We start from the raw sequence: 21,637 nt of genomic DNA, 5'->3' as shown, positions 1-21,637 counted from the left end.
CTGGGGGTAGCTTCTCCTGCGTCAGTTTAAAAGCCCCCTTCCAACACTATGATTCTATACCAGTATTTGTTTCAGACCTGGGATTTTTTCAGAAATACTGAATATTGGGGGGTCCAATAGACCTGAGAAGGAAAAAGATTTTTTTCCTTTTGTATACCCCTACCAGGGGAAGGGCCTGCTCCCTTATGGCCTCTATCCTATGGAATGAACTCTCAGATGACACCCATGGCCTGCCAGACTTGCTTAGTCTCTGCAGGACATGCAAGGCCGAATGGTCTGGTTGGCCTTTGGAGAATAATCCACATATTTGGATTGATCTTTGTTAGTGATGTGCTAGGCACATATGACTGGGGAAGGCACTGGCTAACCACCCCGTATTGAGTCTGCCGTGAAAAAGCTAGAGGGCGTCACCCCAAGGGTCAGACATGACCCGGTGCTTGCACAGGGGATACCTTTACCTTTTAGGCACATATTTTAACAGTTTTAACATGTTACTATAAGAAACTTGTTATCTACTATATGTTGTTTTAACCTTATTTTATGATTTTAATATTGTAAGTTGCGGTGAGACCCTTTGGGTGAGTGTCATCTAAAAATCCAATACATAAATGTGTTTGTTTGTTTATGTAGGGATTTCTATATCACCTCTCTCAGGGCGGTTTACTTGATTGAAAGCATAGTGTGTTACGCAATTTAAAACACAGTAAAACCAGTAAATAACAATACAGAACAAGCTAAAATGATAAAAGTTGCAAAACGGCAATTTATCACTGTTGCACAAGCCTTTACTGATTATAATTTATAGCCACACTGGCCCACCAGAGATTGGATAAAGGAGGAATTAAGGGGGGCACAGAAGGGCAATGGGGGCATGAGGGAGGCCTGAAACTTCAAGTTGTTGCTGCTAACTGGCAGGCCTCCACCACAGGGCCAGAAATAAGCCCCATAGTAACTTGCCATCCTGGATTGGTTTGTAAGCTGACCTGCTGATCCTGAACCATGGAGATTCTGGTTTGAGTTCCTGACCTCAGACTAAATGAGTGACATATACAGTTCTCTTCTATTTTATCCTCACAACAATAACCCTATAAGGTAGGTTAAACATAGGTTTTCCCAGTCCTAATCTCAGATTGTACCCATTCCCCATGTGGCTCTCTAAGAAGCCCTTAATCAAATCTGTTTACTTCAATTACAGTCCATATTTCTCACTGAGACTTGAGGTGTGTTATAGCTAAAAAGCAGGGCAGTTGAAACATTAGAAGACATTGCACTAAAAACACAGCATAATATAGAGCGCAAAGCAGAAATTACAAGACTGTAGAACAGCACTGTGAAAAATCATATTATATGAAGTCAACAGTGTCATTAAGCAGTGTCATTAAGCAAAAATCAGAAAGCAGTACATAAAACATAGTGTAAAGACTACCTTAAATTCCTCTTGCATTGACCTGTCTTTGCAATGTCCTGCAGGTACTGCTGCATTGGAAGAAGATGCCCAAATCCTGAAAGTGATTGAGGCCTATTGCACAGGAGCTGGCTTTCAGCAAACCCTGAGTTCAGGTTGGTAACCTCTGGATGTGAATCAAGCAAGTTATCTCAGGCACGCTTTTGACTATATGTGCTGCGGTATTTTCAAGATAAGCGAGATGCAGCTATCTGGTGGTTTCATTTGTGGATGTTTTTCTTGCTTACAGCATAGAGTATGTGAGTATGGAAGGCATCCTGTACTACTCAGAATGCAGAAGAAGCCATTTTAGCAAGTCAGGCCATTCATCCAGATAGCTCAATATTATCTGCTCTGACTAGCAATGGCAGATAAATTCCAGGAATGAGCATGGAATCTTCTGCATGAAGGTTATTTGCTCTGTCACTGAACCTTCTGATATGGATGCCTGGAGACCATTCCTCCATCTAGTTCAGCATTCTCTATTTTGAGCCTCTTGTGGCGCAGAGTGGTAAGGCAGCAGACATGCAGTCTGAAAGCTCCACCCATGAGGCTGGGAGTTCAATCCCAGCAGCCAGCTCAAGGTTGACGCAGCCTTCTGTCCTTCCGAGGTTGGTAAAATGAGTACCCAGATTGCTGGGGGGTAAAATGGTAATGACTGGGGAAGGCACTGGCAAACCACCCCGTATTGAGTCTGCCAAGAAAACGCTAGAGGGCGTCACCCCAAGGGTCAGACACGACTCGGTGCTTGCACAGGGGAAACCTTTATCTTTACCTTTAGTTCTAGAGTGTTTGCCGCACAGCTCTTTTTTTACTCCGTGTGTATCCCAGAAAGTTTTCTCCCTGATTAGTCAACTCTTGTCAATAGGTTCCCGGAAAGACTCCATCCCCCAAGTCCTGCTTCCTGAAGAAGAAAAAATCATTGTTGAGGAAACACGAAGCAACGGTCAGACCATCACAGAGGAGAAGTGAGTGAATCTAGGATGTGCATGAGAAACTGTGACCTGGGGGGGTGGGTCACACAATCAAAACCCTGTCATAAACCCCCAAAGAGTTTAGATGAATGCTAGAGAGTGAGAACTTTACCCCCCTCCACCCCAGTGTTTAGAACAAACTTACTATACTATTGGATGCTTTCCGCATAGTGCCAGAGGTTCTGGGACACGTGTTTGGTTCGTGCTGTGTCATGTCTTTCTGTACTATCCTGCCCACTAGTCTGTCATCTCATTCAGCTGCATTTATAGTAGCGATCCCCAACCTGTGGGCTGCGGACCACATGTGGTCCTTCGACTAATTGGAGGTGGGCCCCGAAGGACGCCTTCTCCCTTCCCCCCCCCCCCCGGCCCTTTACTTCATCCCCCCAGCCCTTTACAACACACTTCATTGTTGTGGCGTGTCTGTATCTTATTTTGAAGGGATGTTAAACATTACCATAGCGATCAGAGAGCGCTAGGGCAGTGGTTGAGAGTAGAGGAGTAAACTACCCCCCCCACCGGACCTAATGTTTCTCTGTTTCTTAATGTGACATCTTAGCAAAGCTTCTTACTTGGACCTTCTGCTTGTTTTTTAGAAGTCTTGTTGATACCGTCTATGCACTGAAGGATGAGGTCAAAGAACTAAAGCAGGTATGCAGGAGCACTCTCTATGCCAGTGATATGCCTGGCCTGCAGTTTTGTGATTGTGCAGAAAGTGAAATCAGGCAAAGAATAAATTCCAAGTTGCTAGTCCCTAACTTATGACGGTGGTGTGTATGAACACTGCTTGCTGAAATGGGGTGGGAGGTAAGCCACATTCCCATGATCCAGGATCCTGTCTTTATAAAAGCCCCACATAGCCCAAAATGCCAAGGCATCTCTGGGAGGAGACTTGCGTGGGGGAATCATAGATCGGGTGTTCAAGCTTATCTCTACTCTCCTTGATATTTCTCTCTGATCCATTTTTTGAAACTGTGTAAAACCTTTTGTATAAACTTTGGGAATTAGCTGCCATCAGGTAGAAGTTTTCCCTTTACTGTTGCTTGAAGTTGCCTTCTTTGTAACACCAGGGGCAGTTCTGCACCTGATAAATACAGTGAAATGTTAACCTTATGAAGACACCATGTTTTTGGCATTTTGCTCGACATCGCCAGCCTCCCATGTCCATCCAGCAAACCTCAAGCAACACCCTTCATTTTAAAGCGCTAGTTGGGGAATCGTATAAAGTGATTCTCCAGCCTAAAAAGCATGAGCTACAAGAGAGCAACCAGAAGGCCATATGTTAAAGAAATGTATGGAGGTGAAGAAGCGCTACCTCTGCCTCCAATGTCCTGCCTTCGCACCCACCTCCTCCTCCCTTCTCCCAGGGACGTTCTTTGGGGTTTTTTTTAGAGCAAACTGCCTGGAGCAATGAATATGCATTCAGTCATCTAGGCAAAGCCAAAAAGAATTTACCCCCAAAGTTGTCACACAAAGCATGCCTCTCTAAATTCCCCCTCCCCCAAAAATCAGGAATGAAATTAATTTTTTAAAGATTCCAGACTCATGATTCCATAAGGGGTGGCATTATAAAAAGCACTATACATGTATGATTAGATGCATAGGCATTCAAATGGAGAAGTTTTACTTGAAAAAAATTAGCAGGCATCGCGGACCCTTTAAAACAGGGGTAGTCAAACTGCAGTCCTCCAGATGTCCATGGACTACAATTCCCATGAGCCCCTGCCAGCAAATGAAACACTAAGCAAATGCTGGCAGGGGCTCATGGGAATTGTAGTCCATGGACATCTGGAGGGCGGCAGTTTGACTACCCCTGCTTTAAAACATTGTGAAACTGGATTGGCTGCCTGGCTTGATTGACAGGCGGAAGAGAGTCGCATGTAAAGCATATTGCTCTCTTCCGCCATTTCAAGTAGTGCTTGCGGAGTGTAAGAAGTGCAAGAAGGCAGCAGATGAGGAATGGCCAGAGGAGCGGTACGTTTAGCACTACACCATTTTGTTGGCGTAATGCTATTTTTTTTTTCAATGTGTGGAAATGCTATTTATATAGCTTGATGCTGAGTTTCACACTCTGTGTCTTGTTGAAGCCCTTAAGTTGGACAGGTATTGTTCCCATGTGGCAGATAGAGGCTGAGAGAAAGTGGACATCCTGGTGAATTTGTGGAAGAGGAGAAAATTCAAACTTGAAGCACAAATCCCTATATCTTTGAGCCACTACCCCCCACCCCCCACCCCACACACACACAAACACATCAACTGCTGAATTGTTTTCTTTGGGGAGATTTCTTTTGAGGGGGGGGGAATTGTTAAAAGGTGGTTAAGAAATCCTGGAAATGAATTAGGATATTAATATTTCCCTCCTCTGGCCCTTCCTTGCCTATACACTGTAGGAGAATAAAAGGATGAAGCAATGCTTGGAAGAAGAGCTGAAGTCCAGGAAAGATTTGGAGAAATTAGTCTGGAGGCTGTTAAAGCAAACAGATGAATGTGTTCGAGAAGAAACCAGCCGCAGGTCTTCGGTTCTGGCTTGATTTCTGAACTGTGCTGCAGGCAGCTTGCATGTGACTTCAGGTATTTTGGCAAGGCTGGACTCTGATCCCTCTTGTTCCTTATGTTGGATTTTGGAAAGAAATGCGACAGCTCAGTTAACCCCTTTCCCCATCCAGCAGGTTAGATTTCGCAAATCACAGTCAGCCACACTTCCTCTGTGAAAGTTTGGCCTGTGAATCACAGCAGCTCTTCTGCAAACTCCCAGTACCTCAACTCCTTCTTGGGATATGGATTTCGCAAACAATCAATAGCCGTCCAGAAGAAAATTTGCTGAGTAGAAACTTCAGAGGAAATGCAAAATTTTTCCTTCCTCAGTTTTTTCCCTTTTCTATTCAAATACCTGTTCGTTAATTTATTTGTATTGGAGGAGGGGAAAAAACATGGTTTCAGGAATTGCAATCAGGTAAAAAGCCAAAGGTGACATGCACTTCTTGGGGGGGGGGGATAAGCAGGAAAACAGGTTATGTTTTCCCACCCAATGCACAATTTTTGTTCTTCACACTTGAGAAAGAGAGCACATAGCAATACAGTGGTTTCCCATGTGGCCTTTCTGTGAGTGCAAATGTGCAATAGGTAATGCAACAGGTTGCATTTATTTCTTGCTAGGGGAGGGCTGATTTGGAGGTGCCCTCATTATCACACAGGGAGATTGCACTGATCCCTCAACACTGCTTTGAAGCCTCAGCAAGCTGACCTCCCTCCAGTTTGTACGCCCTTTGGGATGTTGACCCTCTTGTGTTTTCATTAGCCAAATGTGGGGCAAGCATGCACAAATTGTGACCCACTAAGCCTTCCAGCAAGCTACACATGAAACCCACAAGAGGTTGTGATTCAGCCTCTCAGCTTGGCTGCTTATCAGGGGCTGCAAAACCATGCATGTGAGCATGTGTGCATCATGCACCTGGCTGCACAACACTGGTTTTCTCTTTATCCAGCACTTTCCTCCTTCTGCAGCACAATGTGTTTCATGCCTGAGTAGAATCTGAATTCAGCTTGGCTAGGATGTGGTTGTTTTTGTGTACGTGTGTGTTTTGTTGGTTAGCAGTTTTTAAGGCTTGTCTGTGTTTAGAAAAATCTTTTGATAGAGAAAAAAAGTGTGCCCCCTTGATTAATTGAGCAGCAGATGAATTGAGGCATTTGGTCCCTGCTCATTCTTGCCTTCTCTAACCAGCAGTAAATGTCAAGCAGAGAAAGGTCTTTCCTAACATCTGATATGCAGGGTCCTTTAAAGTAGCGATCCCCAACCTGTGGGCTGCGGACCACATGTGGTCCTTCGACTAATTGGAGGTGGGCCCCGAAGGACGCCTTCTCCCCCACCCCCGGCCCTTTACTTCATCCCCCCCAGCCCTTTACAACACACTTCATTGTTGTGGTGTGTCTGTATCTTATTTTGAAGGAATGTTTAAATATTACCATAGCGATCAGAGAGCCTTAGGGCAGTGGTTGGGAGTAGAGGAGTAAACTACCCTCCGCTTCAGTAAAAGGCGTTGAGTGGTCCCCGGTGAGTGGTCCCCGGCGTTGAGTGGTCCCCAGTGATAAAAAGGTTGGGGACCACTGCTTTAAAGAGAGACGAGAGACTGAATCTGGTACCATCTGTGTGCAAAGGACATGCTCTGACACTGAGCTATGCCCAGTCCTGTCACTGAGATGACCAAGGGGGGCCTGGAGATCTCCCAGAATTACAACTAATCCCCAGGCAATAAAGAACAGTTCCCCTGGATAAAATGGCTGCTTTGGAGGGTGGCCGAACCGTGGCTCTCCTGATGTGTCTGTGATGAGGTCCCTCCCCTCCCTGAATCCCACCTTGCCCAGGCTCCGGCTTCTTTTGCAACGATGTTGCTACCCACATTTGGGCAGAGAGACAGGACAGCATAGTTGCTGCTTCTGCTCTGGAAGGCCCAGAGGCATGGATGCATTGCTTTTTATAAGTGCACCAGTCCCCCCACCCAACCCCCTCCTGATGCCCTATGCCAAGAACCGTTTGGATATCACTGAAGGAGACTGGGGACCATTCCGCACAATGGAAAAGTAACATGTTCAGCGCGCCATTTTGTAGCGTCCTACCTTCATTTTACACTAGATAGCCCTCCCCGCTTTTCTCTCCACGATCATAGCGTTTGCAGCGTTCCTCACCTCCTTTCAGCTCCTCCCCTAGCTTGCGCCTGTCAATCACTCCTGACAACCAATCTGTTGTGGAAAAAGTGCAACAGTACCCTCTCCGAGTCAGGAAGGGCAGGCATTTGCTGGGCCTCTGCTGAGCCCCAGGTTCTTGGCAGGGCCTGCCTGTTGTCTCTCTCTTTCTGTCTCTCTCTCTCTCTCTCTCTGTGGTAATAGAAGTAGCATTGCCCTCCCTCCCCCCCCAAGGATTAGGCCAGCCCACCCCTCCTCTCTTCTGCCAGACAGAAGGGAGGCAGGAACAGCTGCTGAACACTCCTGTTCCTCCCCTTCTCAAATTGAACCATGATAGCCATGAGGAGCAGCAGCTGGTGGCCAGAGTGGGAGTGTTGGCCTGTGAATGGCAGCTGCAGCTTCAGAGTAGCCTGCCCTGTCTCTCTGTATTAGGGTTGCCCACTCTTTGAGTGGGAAAATTCTGGAGAGTTTGGGGGTGGAGCCAGGCATGGGTGGGATTTGAAGCAGGAAGGGACCTCAGGGGAGTATAATGCTATGGAAGTCCTCCAAAGAAGGGGTAGTCAACCTATGGTCCTCCAGATGTTCGTGGACTACAATTCCCATGAGCCCCTGCCAGCCACTGCTTGCAGGGCCTCATGGGAATTGTAGTCCATGAACATCTGAAGGACCACAGGTTGACTACCCCTGCTCCAAAGCATCCAGAGGATGAAATCCCCTTTGTCCAAGGTATCCCCAGATCCCATGTGGGGACTGGCATCCCTCCCATGGGTCATGGCCATGCCTGGTAAGGATGAAAGTGGAACGCTTGGAGCCAGGCGTTGTTTGGGGCTGTCCTGCATATGCCAAGAGGATTCCTGCCGGTGAGAGCAAGAACTGATTGTGAAAATATGCACGCACCTCTGGAACTGGAGCATGGCTATGCAATGTGTGAAGAAGGCTGGTCTCGCTGTCCCAATGGAGCATTTGCTCATAATGTATGCACTTCATGTTATGCATTGTAAAAAAAAAAAAACAATAAAGGAAGAATGTGCAGCTATCCTAAAGGAACAGAAGCCATGTGAAACTAATTGCAGTGTTCCCCCGTATTATATATTCTTTGTTTACAGCCCCTTTATAGATGTGCTCCTGTTATTCCTCTTTTTCTCCCTTGCATCCCAGTTTATCTCTTATCATGTAAGGATTTATTTACTGTTATGACAACTGATGCAAGTTAAACTTTTTCTAACCTGTTTTTATTTTGAACAGTTTTTTAATTGTGGTTTTCAACAAAATAAAGGATTTTAAAGGAAAAAATGCTTCTTGTTTCACTCCACATCTTTCACACCTTGACCTGTATCCTGCTGGACTCTTTAACAACTTTTATGAGAGCAAACCAGAGGACACATACCATGTATTGCAATACATTTTTGAAAATCACCATTCACCATTTTTGTTGTTCCTGCTTTTTGATTCAAGAGGACCCCTGTGGGGAAACAACCAAACACAAAATCCATAGCATGTATTCCAGGGGTAGTCAAACTCTGTTTGCTGGCAGGGGGCTCATGAGAATTGCAGTCCACGGATATCTGGAGGGCCGCAGTTTGACGACCCCTGATGTATTCAGTTCAAAATGTCAGTGCTGCCAACCAAGTTAGTAAGAGAGAGCATACAAATGTTATGGCCAGAACAGATTAGTTTTCCCCACCAGAGAATTTGAAAAAAAAGCTTGTTGCTTGTACAATTTTCTTGCTTTTACTCATGCTAAACTCTTTTTTTTTTTTTTTGACACTGCTTCACAAACCTGGGATATAACCAGACAAAAGAAATAGGCTTTGGGATATGAAACTCCACTCAAATCACTTTTACCTTTCTTAAAATTCATGTCTGTCTCACAGTTTGGCACTGTCACGATGACATTTACTTCATTAAGATTTCAAACTGTGCTCGATAATATTTGAGGTTATTTTCCAAAGACTAGTTCTGAAACATACCCCTGCATTTGTCACTTGCGTACTGTGATAGATATGGCTCATTCATTGCTGGGTGCCTTATGACCCCAGTCCAGCTCTAATCATTTTGCACTGGAGCCAGTCACAGTCCTGGTGCACATCCTCATTTGCACCTAGAAACACTGATGTGCAACCGCATGAGGTACAAGATCAGTGTATTTGCACAACATGTTATTTCCTGACTCGGAGAGGGTACTGTTGCACTTTTTCCACAACAGAAAACTGAGCGATTGCTTCAAGGCAATGACTTGGAAAATGGCTGTCTTGGTTCTGAAGTAAAATGATACAGCTAGAAAGGAGAGATTGATTTGAGTTTCTTTTGCAGCAACTGTTTCTTGGTAACTGGTTGGGTTTCGGCCTACTGAAACAGAAAGCAAAAGTGATCCTAAGACTCATTGTGCCCGCACATGAGGCTCAGGATTGGGCCTAGCCATCCTGCTTCTAGGACACATACATAGCATTTGACACCCAGCTGCTATATGTGTGGGTTCGGGGTTCTAAGCATTATATTTAATGTTCTGATGATTAACATGGTTAATAAATAAAATAAAATAAGGACAATAAAACCCAAGAGGAATGAGGGTATAAATATCACAAACTGAAAGAAGGTACTTTGTTCAACAAAGTGAAGCTTCATAGGCTCTTAGAGATTTCAAACATGCCAAAATATGTGTTTCCGTGATCATAGTTCACTCTGGAGGAGTCGGTCACATTGATGAAGACAGTGTCCCCCTGCTGGAGCTCGACCACTCTTGCAAGATAAACAGACTGCAGGCTGCAAATGCTGTCAGAACGGCCAGGGGTTCTCACTCCTTTCACCAGTAGCTGGTCTGTCTCAGAAGGCAGATGCAGGTACATGTACACACTGAATGGCACATGCAGCGCAGATTTCATGCAAAAAGTGACTTGGGCATAGATGTAATATCGTCCTCTTCTGGTAATCTCTAGCTTTCCACCTCGGTAGGAAAAGGTGTCGTCTCTTGGGGCATATGTTGTCTCAGTCCATTGCAAGACTATGGTGAAGAAAAGATTTAATTGTGTTGGTTTTTGATAAAGCATACGTTGCTTGAACCAAGACAGTAGTCTATCTAGCTTAACATTGGTTGAGAAGAATACCATTAGTGTGGTAGCATGGTATTGGGGAGCACTTTATTTGAACCCGTTAAGATATCCCATCTGCTGCTGAAACTTTTGAATTCCCTAATACTGTTCCATCAGCTTGAACGTTAAACACAAGAAAACCAAGTCGGAGGGAGATATGTTTCAGGGCAGGATGGATAGCCCAGAAGTCTATAAATACACCTCAGAGTACAGGATTCACTATATGGGCTTAAAATCTAAGATCCAGCCTAATTAAGAGTTCTGTGGAGCTCAAAAACCTTGCTCATTCATTTGGGAGGTTTTTTGTTTGTTTGCTTTTGAGTTCTCCCCACTCCTAATTGTTCAACACAGCTATCCACAATCTCTTTGTGGAAATAACAGCCACAGGATTTTGTGTATGTGTGCGGAGGGGGGGGGGTCCACCAACCACTACACAGCACTACCCATTGGGGGTCCTGTTGATTCATTGCATAGTGTAGTTTGCTGGAGATAGATCCAAGTTACTGCTAGCATTTCAATAAGTACCTCCTCAGGTTCCCTGAGGGAATATGATGACTATTAAACTACTTTAATCCCTTGGGATTTCAAAGGGATTCCATCAGTTGAAATACAGCCAATCAGTTTACAGATATATAATCCCTTTGAATGACATTATAGCATTAATCAATACCCCCAATTGGACCCCTTTTCTTTCATTTTCCATCCAGCCAAGTTCCTTATGGTCTCAGTGCATCCTTCAACTTACCTAATAGCAGCTGTACAGTAGGCAGAGCAAAATCTCACATTAACTATTCTTCCTGTTATCTAATGATCTGTTTAATTATTTGACTAATGTAAACATATACAGGGTGGGAAAATGCTGATTGTATTCACACCCTCCTCCACAACAACATCCATGATAGCCTGTCCGTACCTGGTACTGGCTGAGGGTTGTTCTTGAAACCTGCAAGGTGAATGGATGCTGTTGGTTTCTCCCCTGAAAAGAAAATGGTTCTCAGTTTATTTTATTTTATATTTACTTATAATTATATTTATATACTGCCACTCATGAATGTCTCGCAGCGGTTTACAGAAGTCGATAAAATACAATAAAATCCCCAACAATACCCTTAAAATATAACAATATAACATTAACACTAAAACAAGATTGCAACCATAACACATCAACCCTCCCACACACCTTCCCCCCCCCCCCCCCCGCGTCCAGCATGTATGTCAAGAAACTGGGAGCGAGGATTCTTGCTAATCTCTTTTGGTCTCAGATGGAGATCTCAGATGGTAACACCAGGGATGCCACCTCAATTGTATGCCTGGCGGAAGAGTTCCTTCTTGCAGACCCTGCGGAAAGCTGACAACCCCAACAGGGCCCTTAGCTCTTCCAGGAGCTCAGTCCACTAGGTTGGGGCCAGGGCCAAAAAAGCCCTGGCTCAGGTCGAGGCCGGGCAAACATCCCAGGGGCCCGGGACAGCTAGTAGATTCATACCCGCAGAGCGTAGCACTCTGCGGGGAGCATAAACAGATAAGCGCAGATAGATAGGACCCAGGTCGCGTATAGCCTTAAACCAATACCTTAAACTTGATCCGGAAACAGACTGGTTACCAGTGTAGATGACGGGGTACCGGCTCAATATGGGCCTTCCAAGGTGTCCTAGTGAGGATCCTTGCAGCCACATTTTGTACCAGCTGTAATTTCTGGATCAAAGCCAAGGGCAGGCCCGCATAGAGCGAGTTGACTTTTCATATACTAGGAAAGGTACACGTTGATTCAGTGTGATCTGGTATTTTAAGGTCTGAGATACATTAGATCAGGGGTAGTCAAACTGTGGCCCTCCAGATGTCCATGGACTACAATTCCCAGGAGCCCCTGCCAGCTTTTGCTGGCAGGGGCTCCTGGGAATTGTAGTCCATGGACATCTGGAGGGCCGCAATTTGACTACCCCTACATTAGATGATCTAGAACTTAATTGTAAATACTTTGGAGTCAGATCTTGGCTCTCTAGCTTTTAATTTTGCAAACATTGGTTCCTAACTGACAAAAATCTGGGAACAGATATCTAAACAGATCAACCTGTCACTTCACAGAAGCTATCCCCACAGAACTGATGCATCTAAGTGCAAATTAAGAAGATGGGGGCATTTCAGGAGTAGTCACAACAAGGCCCACAGGAAGGAAGATTGATGGGAATTTTCCCAGACAGTGACAGAGATATGATTGGCTATACAGTTTTAAATAATTTCATTTGGGCAGAAGCAGCCACTATTAGGGGTTGGTTTATAAGGACTCATTTTCATCATCTACTTAGGCTTGCCAGATTTTCAGAGCCCAACTGGAACACACCAGTTACCATACATTAAGACAGCAGAGTGGGGGGTGAGGCTATAGTTTGGTGGTAAGCACTATGGGCACTGTAGCCAGAAGGTCTGAGGACTGGGCTTGCCTGGGCTATCCATTGCTGAAAAAGAGGGCAGGAAATCCCCTTTGGTCAACAAGAAGGTTGGGAATCATGTGATCTGCATGAAAAACAGCCATTGGTGAGGTACTGCAGTAAATAGAGAATTTTATTGGCAGAATTTAATGGGAAAGTTGGCTAGATCCAACCTATTGTTTCTTTCAGTACACCTTCTGCTGAAAACTGACATCTTAAGGTCAATCACATACCTTGTTGCATGGCAACTAAACTTTCTTGGGGAACCTGGAGTAAGAAAAATTAATAAGACTTATTAGTAAAAGCACAATAGGATCTTTGCAATGCATGCTACACTAGACACTGATCAAAACTCAGTGACTGGCAGATAATGTTTCACCTTGTGGGAAAGCCTTCTTGGCTTCTCATCAAGAACATAGCCATATATTATCATGGTTAGATGGGTACAAGGGTGAGCCAGGGGAGAAACAGTCTTGCACTCCAGGAATGATCAATGTGCGCCTAGTTTAGGGTCAAATAGGAAAATAAGGCCAAAATTATGATACACTAGTAGAACATAAGAAGAGCCTGCCTATGTCAGACCGATGGCTCATCTAGTCTAGTATTCTGTTTCCCACAGTAATCAACCAGATGCCTCTGAGAAGCAGGGCAAGGAGCTTCCCCCATTGTTGTTGACCCCTCAACTACTAGTATGCAAAGGTATACTGCTTCTCAATATGGAAGTTCCATTTACTTCATGTTAATTGCTAAGAAAAAACTACACTTCCCTACTTTTATTCAGAGAATCAATCCATATGTTCCTGGAGGAGCAAGGTTATCTGCCCTCAATCTAGTCCATTAGTAACCTTTATATTTGGATTGGTCTAATGACATGGTTCCTACAGAGACGCAAAGGCTAGCATGGTGAAGCATCTCCTGAGGCCCATGGCCCAGCAAAAGTTGCTTGACTTATGCATGCCCATCAGATGTAAGAGAATGCCGTAGAAACCCCTGCAATGTCACCTGCAGGGAGAAGCATCTAAGGCAGTGCTCCCCAACCACCAGACCGTGGCCCAGTACCGCGGGGGGTTGAGGGGTGCCTGCTGATTTGTGGGCACCAGCGTGCCTCCCTCTCCCCCCCCCCGGTCCCCAGCCTGAAAAAGGTTGGGGACCGCTGATCTAAGGAATCAGCAGAATCCAAAATTTTCCTTCTTTAATTCCTACCAACCCTACAAGCCAGAAAGTCAGACTCCACTTCCTTCTCCAACTGTGTGCTTGTGAGGGTGTGCTTAATGGTGTGTGCTTAATGTGGAGGGAACACTTGAAAACATCCTGCCAATGGCCCCTCAAAATCTGGAGCCAGTTCTGTTCACTCGCAGCAACTGATCTTGAATCCATATCCTGACTGTGTATTGTGGTGACTATGAAAATACATCCTCCGCAAAGGTTATCTGGGGCACACTTTCTGCTTGCGACTCAGAATCTTCAAAAGCTTCTATTCTTACTGGATTTGTATGGTAAGAATGCTGCAACAGGAAAAGCTGTTATATAAACGGAAAGTCTAAAATGAGGGTGTGAACCTTCGAGATGCCTGAAACTATGTTGGTTTCCTATGTACCACCACTAGATATAGTTTCAAAGTAACAGCTTTTGCTTTTCCTTTGCTTAGTTGGACTGCCTGCTGTGCAGAAATATAGCTGGTGAAGGTTGGTTATCACTCCATCAAGAACATTTCCACCTACTCCATTTCTGCAAGTTGGTATGGTGAGCTTGCCTTGAACCAAGGCAATCTCTCACCAGGAGCCAGTAGGAACCAGTGACTGGCTCCTGGTGGGAGATTAGGGGGGCAGAATCATAGGGGGCACTGCCACATTGATGGCATAAAGTCCTTTCCAGGGTCTTTTTTAAAGTGACAGTGCTCCAAAAGCCCACACTTCTATGAGCCTCTTGGATTTACTTTCCCCTCCTCATTCTCTGTGAGGCTGCTGCTTCCCCCCCCCCCCCCCACTCCTGCAGGAAAAGAAAGATAAACAAGCAGCCTCATGCTCCACTTACCCCTCCCCTGTCTTGGTCTGGCTGTAGACTTGGGAGTCAAAAGGCAGAGAATAAAGCACTCTTCAGCCTTGTGCTCCTTTAATGTCGGCTGGAGCTTCACCCAACCCACCCCCCAATCAATTGGGAAGGAAACAGAACATTGGGACAATGCAAATGCAGAAGGGTGACCTCTGTTTCAAATCGGGGGGGGGGGGGGAAGAAGGCTGTAGATACAGGTTCAAATCGACCAAAATTCAACAAGATTTACAGCGGGGGGAAATGTGAGTGTAGATTCTACTCTGGAAAACCTATTTAGGTTGGGGCAGGGAGAAAGCGAAAGAAATTGATTGTTGCCTAGGTTGGCTTCATCCAAGCACCAAAGGTCAAAATGGGCCGGACTGCAGTTTCTGTTAGAGCATCTGTTTTGCACATTGAAAGGCCCAGATTCAATTTGCAGCATCTCCAGTTCAAAGAATTTCAGATAACAAATGTTGAAGAAGACTTCTTGTCTGAAACTCTAGAGATAACACTGCTGGTCTTTACAGATAACAGTGAGCCGAATAGGCAACTAATCTGGCTTGAAAGCAGGGAGCATGGGTCAAAACTCAGGCACATGGATTCCATAAAGAAAGTTGCGGGTTCAAATATTAATATACCCTTCCATTACAAGACCCTTGGACTCAGTCATAAATGTTTTTTATGCCAGGTAAAAAGGTAAAGGTAAAGGTATCCCCTGTGCAAGCACTGGGTCATGTCTGACCCTTGGGGTGACGCCCTCTAGCGTTTTCTTGGCAGACTCAATACGGGGTGGTTTGCCAGGGCCTTCCCCAGTCATTACCGTTTTACCCTCCAACAGCAAGCTGGGTACTCATTTGACCGACCTCGGAAGGATGGAAGGCTGAGTCAACCTTGAGCCGGCTGCTGGGATCGAACTCCCAGCCTCATGGGCAGACAGCTTCAAAAAGCATTTCTACTGCCTTACCACCCTGCATCACAAGAGGCTCTTTTATGCCAGGTATGAAAAGCAAATTGCAGTTCATTTTGCCTAGGGACCATGCAACAGGCACCCTGTGGGGCTGGGGTAGCTCTGGGAGGGACTGGCCCAAGGTCACCCAGCAAGCTGTATGTGGAGGAGGAGGGGGAATCAAACCCGGTTCTCCGAATTAGAGGCTGACGCTCTTCACCACTACACCATGCTGGATGCTCAAGGTTACGCTCACGTCTCAAGTGTCAGCTCACAAACATCGTGGCTATCAAATACAATATGCTTCACAAAGTATATTTCACAAAATATGCAATCCCCCAAGCTACGTATTTTGTAAAGATGAACCGGCCACGGTTAGACAGTGTCTTACTTTGCTTGTTCGGTCCTGAAGATCCGGAAATATGTTTAAGATAGCTGTACAATCCAGCAAAGTTGTGTCAGCATCTTGGGGTTTCAAACATTTCTGAAGTCTTCTAAGGAACAAGAACTCTTCTCGTAAATTCATCTCATCTTCCACCTGAAAAAAAAATCAGAAAAAGAAAGTTTGTTTATAGCAAGGTGCGATAAATCATATTGGACTATGAAAAAAGACAAGGGTTTCCAGAAAGAAAACTGATAAATAAACATCCTGCAGAGGAAGGCTGGATGCCCGAAACCCACCCCTTTTCTAATTCTCACAAGTTTGATGAGTAGTTTGCTTTCTAGGTTTTCTTAATGATTCACAATGTAATGCCGGTCCCAGAGCCCCTCCACTGAAACCAGTTGGCCTGAGGATTCTGGAGTTCAACTGAGCCCAGTGGACCTCTGGCTTACGACAGAGGTTCAGTTCTGTTGACTGTTCTGTTATGCAACCTGCAGGTCTGTTTTCAGACCACCCAGAATATTTATTTGCTGCATTTTGCGCCTTCCTCTAAGGAGTTCAGGGAGGCGAGCTCATTTCCTTCCCATTTTATCCTTACAACAACCCCTATAGCAGACTGCTTGCTTTCCAGGCAGAAAGGCCCGGCTTTTGTCATTTGAATCTTTGGTTAAAAGAGGTACCAGGTGTGGGGAAGGACCCTAGAGAGCCAGTGGGTGTCAGCTGTTGAGATAGGTTGATGATGAGTAGTCAGGCCACAGCATAAGGCAGCTTCCCATGTATCAGAGAGTATGGTTTTAAATTTTCCACGGACAAGTGTGAAATATTTTTCCCAAATAAATGCTATCAGTTCCTTGCCTACAAAAGCACAGAGAAATATCCTTCTGAGAGAAGCCCCATGTAAACACGTTAATTGGCATGCTCTGACTTTGGTCCAATAAGCAAGCAAGCAATTCTGCTTCCACACATTTATGAAAGTCTCTTGTCTGTGTTTTCCCTTTTGCCTCTGGTCCGGCTCTCTCTACTCCAAATTAGTTCCATCTGCTAGTGTTAAGCAGTCCCAATGTAACTCCATGTTGACTCCATGAGCTTTGGGGAAAGAAAGGCCCAACTAGCCAAGATGTGATCTTATTCCTCCATTTTCTTAAAAGAAGCAACAAAGACGGTGTAAGAATTTGATTGGGAGCAGAGGGCATACAAAGGAAAAGTTTTGCTCACCCCACCACTGAAGGCCTGTTCTGCTCCTCTTCTTTGCTAAAAAAAGTCAGGCGATCATATTTGATCTGATTGAGTTTAGGTAATTTAGTACCCCACATTTCTACTCAATGGGGGTCCAAAGAGACTTACAGAAATGTGTAATATAATTTTAAAAACAACAGCTTAAACCAAATACAACTGAAGTCAACCATCAAAATACAAATGCACCTGCATCCTGAGCAGGTTTTGAATCCCAGCGGGCTGCTCATACAATAGCCACAGCATCTCCTGCCATCTTAGGTACTTTGGCTCCAAGACAGAATTAATTGCCTACTTTCTTTGATAAATAAGGCTGGCTTTTTTGCAACACATTTAAGAATTGGGGGAAGTTTAGAATTCTAATTTCACTGTGAATTTAGAAAAAAACCGATTTTGAATTTGATAAAGGCATATTCCTAAAGGCATAAATAAATATTCCTAAAAACATAAATGAATGTTAAAACACTGATATTAATTTCCTCCCCAGCTTTCAAGTTTTTGCACCTCCCAGCATCCCAGATTTCTGGATGCAACAGCCCAAATAACTGGGAATGATGGCAAACTATTTTGGAATCTAGAAATATAATCTATAAAGGAATCCATTCTGGCCCTTGCTTCCTTCTGCCCTTCTCCTAATGCATAAAAAGTTCTGTGTACAAGAGTCAGATAGCTGCACAGATCTAATGATGAATATAGGGGAAAGAGTAGATCAGCCCCCCAATTGTTCTGCAAGCAAATTTGATTTCGAGCCATTCTGAGCGGGGATGGCATTTCTAGTAATAAATAACTACACTTGACCTATTGGAGATAACCACCTCTAATGGGTTTTTAATCTTCATCTGATTAATGTTACGATATCTTCTCTGATTTTTCTATTATCTTTTTATCCAGCCAGTTCTCCAAGGACTTCAAGATTTTATCTCCTTGAGGGTTCGATGTGGACAAGAGCTAATGAATGGCCCAAGGTCACACAGTAACCTTCATGAGTGAACAGATACTTGAACCTGTATAGCTGCAGCTGTAGCCTAAAACTCTAGTTCCTATGCCACACTGGCTTTTCTATGTCCCTCTCTTTTTTAGTATTTTTTCTTGTTCTTAGAGTTGACTTTAGTGCCATTGGTGTGAGCTAAGAATTCAAAAATGTTAAGATGAGCCTCACTGGATCATGCCAAAGCTCTATCTAGGCTGCTTTTACATGTTTATGATTCTAAACAAGTATTCACACTAGCAAAAGAGCATCCACATGGTAGATTTTCTTGAGCTTTGATTGACTCATGGCCAACAGCACTATAATAATATTGCATTTTCTGATTTAAAAACAACTTGAGAAAGCCTTCCAGTTGTCCAGAGAGGGGAGACAGTCATGGGGGAGGGTCTGGGTCAAGAAAAATGTTCAATATTTCCCAAGCATTGGTATAAATCCAGGTTTTGGGTGAAGTCAGAGGACAGCAGAGAAGAAAGCTGGCTAATGGGTTATTAGGGGATGATGTCGTATCAATGATTTAAACCCACCCCCTAACCCTGCTCCATTAATATCAAGCCAGCACAAAACCTTCTTGTAGAAGCTACCCAACTCCAGCATCCAGCTGGATGGATGATTCTAGGAAGCCTAAAAGGAGTATGTAAAAGGTTAGGAAGAGCCTCTTGTGGCGCAGAGTGGTAAGGCAGCAGTCATGCAGTCTGAAAGCTCTGCCCATGAGGCTGGGAGTTCAATCCCATCAGCCAGCTCAAGGTTGACTCAGCCTTCCATCCTTCTGAGGTCGATAAAATGAGTATCCAGCTTGTTTGCTGGCGGGGTAAAACAGTAATGACTGGGGAAGGCACTGGCAAACCACCCCGTATTGAGTCTGCCATGAAAACGCTAGAGGGCATCACCCCAAGGGTCAGACATGACCCAGTGCTTGCACAGGGGATACCTTTACCTTTAAAGGGTTAGGGCTCTGCAGATGTGTGGAACTAATGTGATCTTAACCTTCATATAGGTAGGAAAGGCCCAGGCAAGGATTCACTTTTGCCTTACCTAGATGGGGTACAGCTGACAGCTGCATTAACCACTAGGAATTTAGACATGACATTTCACTCTGCTTTATCTATGGAAACTCAGGTGACAAAGTAGGGATTAAAAGAGGCAATGATACACCCATTGCTCAAAAAACCATTCTTGGCTCCGCAGAAGCCTGACCACTACTGCCCCGTCTCGCATCTAGCGTTTCTGGGGAAGTTGGTTGAAAAGGCTGCTGCAGACCAAATATCAACATTCCTGGAGGAAACTTCAGCCCTTCACACATTTCAGTTGGGCTTCCGGCCTGGCCATGGGGTAGAGACAGCATTAGTTGCCCTGATGATCTGTCAGCAGTGTTTGACACAGTCGATCATGAGCTCCTAGCTCACTGCCTAGCCAACCGGGATATAGGGAACAGCCCTTAAATGGCTGATTTCCTTCCTCCGGGATCGCGGACCGAGGGTAGCAATAGGAGAGAGAGTATCTAACCATCACCAGCTCACATGTGGAGTCCCACAAGGAGCAGTCCTCTTTCCTATCTTATTTAACATCCTTATGCGCCCTCTGGCTCAGGTGGTGCAGAGATTTGGGCTGGGTTGCCACCAATATGTGGATGACACCCAGCTCTTCCTCCTATGGATGACCGCCCTGACTCTCCCCCAGAATCCTTATCCAGATGTCTGGATGCAATGGCAAAATGGATCAAACAGAGTCATCTGAAGCTCAACCCTGCAAAGACGGAGATCTTATGGTTGGGTAGGAAGAGACAATGGGAGGAAGCGCGTCTGCCCACCCAGCGATGCACTCTGCCAGAAACCTGGGCGCGATCCTGGATGCTTCCCTTACAATGGAAGCCCAGGTCACAAAGGTAGTGTGGCTGGCATTTTACCACCTCTTCCAAGCCAAGCTACTAGCGCCCTACCTGGACCCAGAGCACCTAGCCACGATGATCCATACAACCGTCACCTCTAGACTGGACTACTGCAACTCGCTCTATGTAGGCCTATCCTTATCCTTGATCCAGAAACTACAACTGGTGCAGAATGCTACAGCCAGGATATGCAGCCAACACTCCCATATGCAGCCAACACTCCAACAACTCGGCTGACTCCCAGTTGAATTCCGGATTAAGTTTAAGATTTCGGTAATCACCCTTAAGGCCATACGCGGTCTTGGCCCAGTGTATCTGAGAGACCGCCTCCCTGCCTATACTCCCAAAAGAGCCTTACGCTCCACCACCTCCAACTGGCTGCGGATCCCTGGCCCCAGAGAAGCACATCGGACCTCAACAAGGACTAGAGCCTTCTCCTGGCCCCCACCTGGTGGAACGAGCTCCTTGAGGAGATCAGAGCCATGCCCGAACTTCCACAATAAATATTTAATTGAATACCAATGCTGAAGGTGGAGGCTCTGTCCAGCTATCCAAGGTGAACTACTGACAGAATTCTCCTCCATTAATTTATATTTCAAAAATCATATAAGCTAGTGGCAATCTTACCTCATGGCAACACATTAATTAATTGTACAATGTGTGAAACAATACTTCATTTTGATCTGAGCCCTCGGGGAGGGCGGTATATAAATATAATAAATAATTTTAGCATATGTGCTGCCGAAGCGAGCACAATATAATAAATAAATAAACAAATTAATTAATTAATTACATTTTTCCTAAATCTACTGGTTGTCAATTTCATCGAGCAATCCAAAATTACTGCTTGAGGGAGAGGGGAAAAGGTTCTTTCTCTCCATTTAGTCACATTCTGCCTAATTTAACAAATGTATCTGCACTGTTTGCCTTTAAGCTATCTTTTTTTTAATGAACTGTCCGCCTCTGACTCCGAAGAAACTGCCACCAGTCAGAATATATAAGGCTGAGTGAGATAAAATCACAGCCTGGCTTAGAATAAGGCAGCCTCTTGTGTCTGTGAAGCCTTTCTGTTGCTTAACAGTTAAAGCCATTCTTACTCATTAACCTGTTCCATCCTTGAAGCCCAGACTTACCTTGTCCACCTTCATGTGAAGATATAAACCAAAAAGTACCGCCCCAACAAGCTGAGCGATCACGAATACGATTATCAGGTACAGGACTGTTTTCATGTTGACGGTGATGCCAGCCGGTTTAGGGGCAGTTGGGGGATATGGCTCGTTCAGGTCCATGTGCCTCCAGTGTCCAATGCCCAGTGTACACACAGCATGTACACCACTTCACTCTTACTTTGCGCAAGATGGCAATGAGAAACTCAGTGTGCTGCCCACAACTTCCTGCGGAACATGTTAGTCTTCCACCATGGAACATTTTATTGGGTGTCATCTCCTCTGCAGCAGCAAAAACAAAGTCATTGTTTGAACTCTCTCTGCTTCACTTCCAGGTTGTTTCCTACTGCGATGTCAAAGACCATTTGTGTGCTCCCCTCCTAGGGGGTTCAT

The 21,637-nt window shown here is 45.0% G+C and overlaps 2 protein-coding genes across 3 annotated transcripts in view; one reads left to right on the top strand and one right to left on the bottom strand.

The window, feature by feature from the left end:
- ARHGEF6 (Rac/Cdc42 guanine nucleotide exchange factor 6) overlaps window positions 1-5,041 on the top strand; it is a 45,330-nt gene extending 40,289 nt beyond the window's left edge. For both annotated transcript variants that reach the window (XM_077307290.1, XM_077307291.1), the window contains 4 exons: window positions 1,471-1,560; window positions 2,313-2,412; window positions 3,015-3,069; window positions 4,809-5,041. In XM_077307290.1, the coding sequence (XP_077163405.1) occupies window positions 1,471-1,560; window positions 2,313-2,412; window positions 3,015-3,069; window positions 4,809-4,949 (386 nt within the window). In that variant the 3' untranslated portion in view covers window positions 4,950-5,041. The remainder of the gene's footprint in view (window positions 1-1,470; window positions 1,561-2,312; window positions 2,413-3,014; window positions 3,070-4,808) is intronic.
- Window positions 5,042-8,506: 3,465 nt separating this feature from the next.
- Window positions 8,507-21,420, bottom strand: CD40LG (CD40 ligand). The gene is made up of 5 exons (XM_077307293.1): window positions 21,212-21,420; window positions 15,982-16,128; window positions 12,847-12,880; window positions 11,101-11,163; window positions 8,507-10,099 (listed from the first exon to the last, which is right to left on the bottom strand). Exons 1-5 carry the CDS (start codon window positions 21,365-21,367, stop codon window positions 9,720-9,722), a joined length of 780 nt encoding a protein of 259 aa, XP_077163408.1. The 5' UTR covers window positions 21,368-21,420; the 3' UTR covers window positions 8,507-9,719.
- Window positions 21,421-21,637: the final 217 nt, after the last annotated feature.

This window comes from Paroedura picta, chromosome 13, assembly GCF_049243985.1.
Source record: "Paroedura picta isolate Pp20150507F chromosome 13, Ppicta_v3.0, whole genome shotgun sequence".
NCBI classification, from domain to species: domain Eukaryota; kingdom Metazoa; phylum Chordata; class Lepidosauria; order Squamata; family Gekkonidae; genus Paroedura; species Paroedura picta.
Note: the sequence above shows the minus strand (reverse complement) of the source record. Positions and strands in the feature narration are given on the sequence as shown.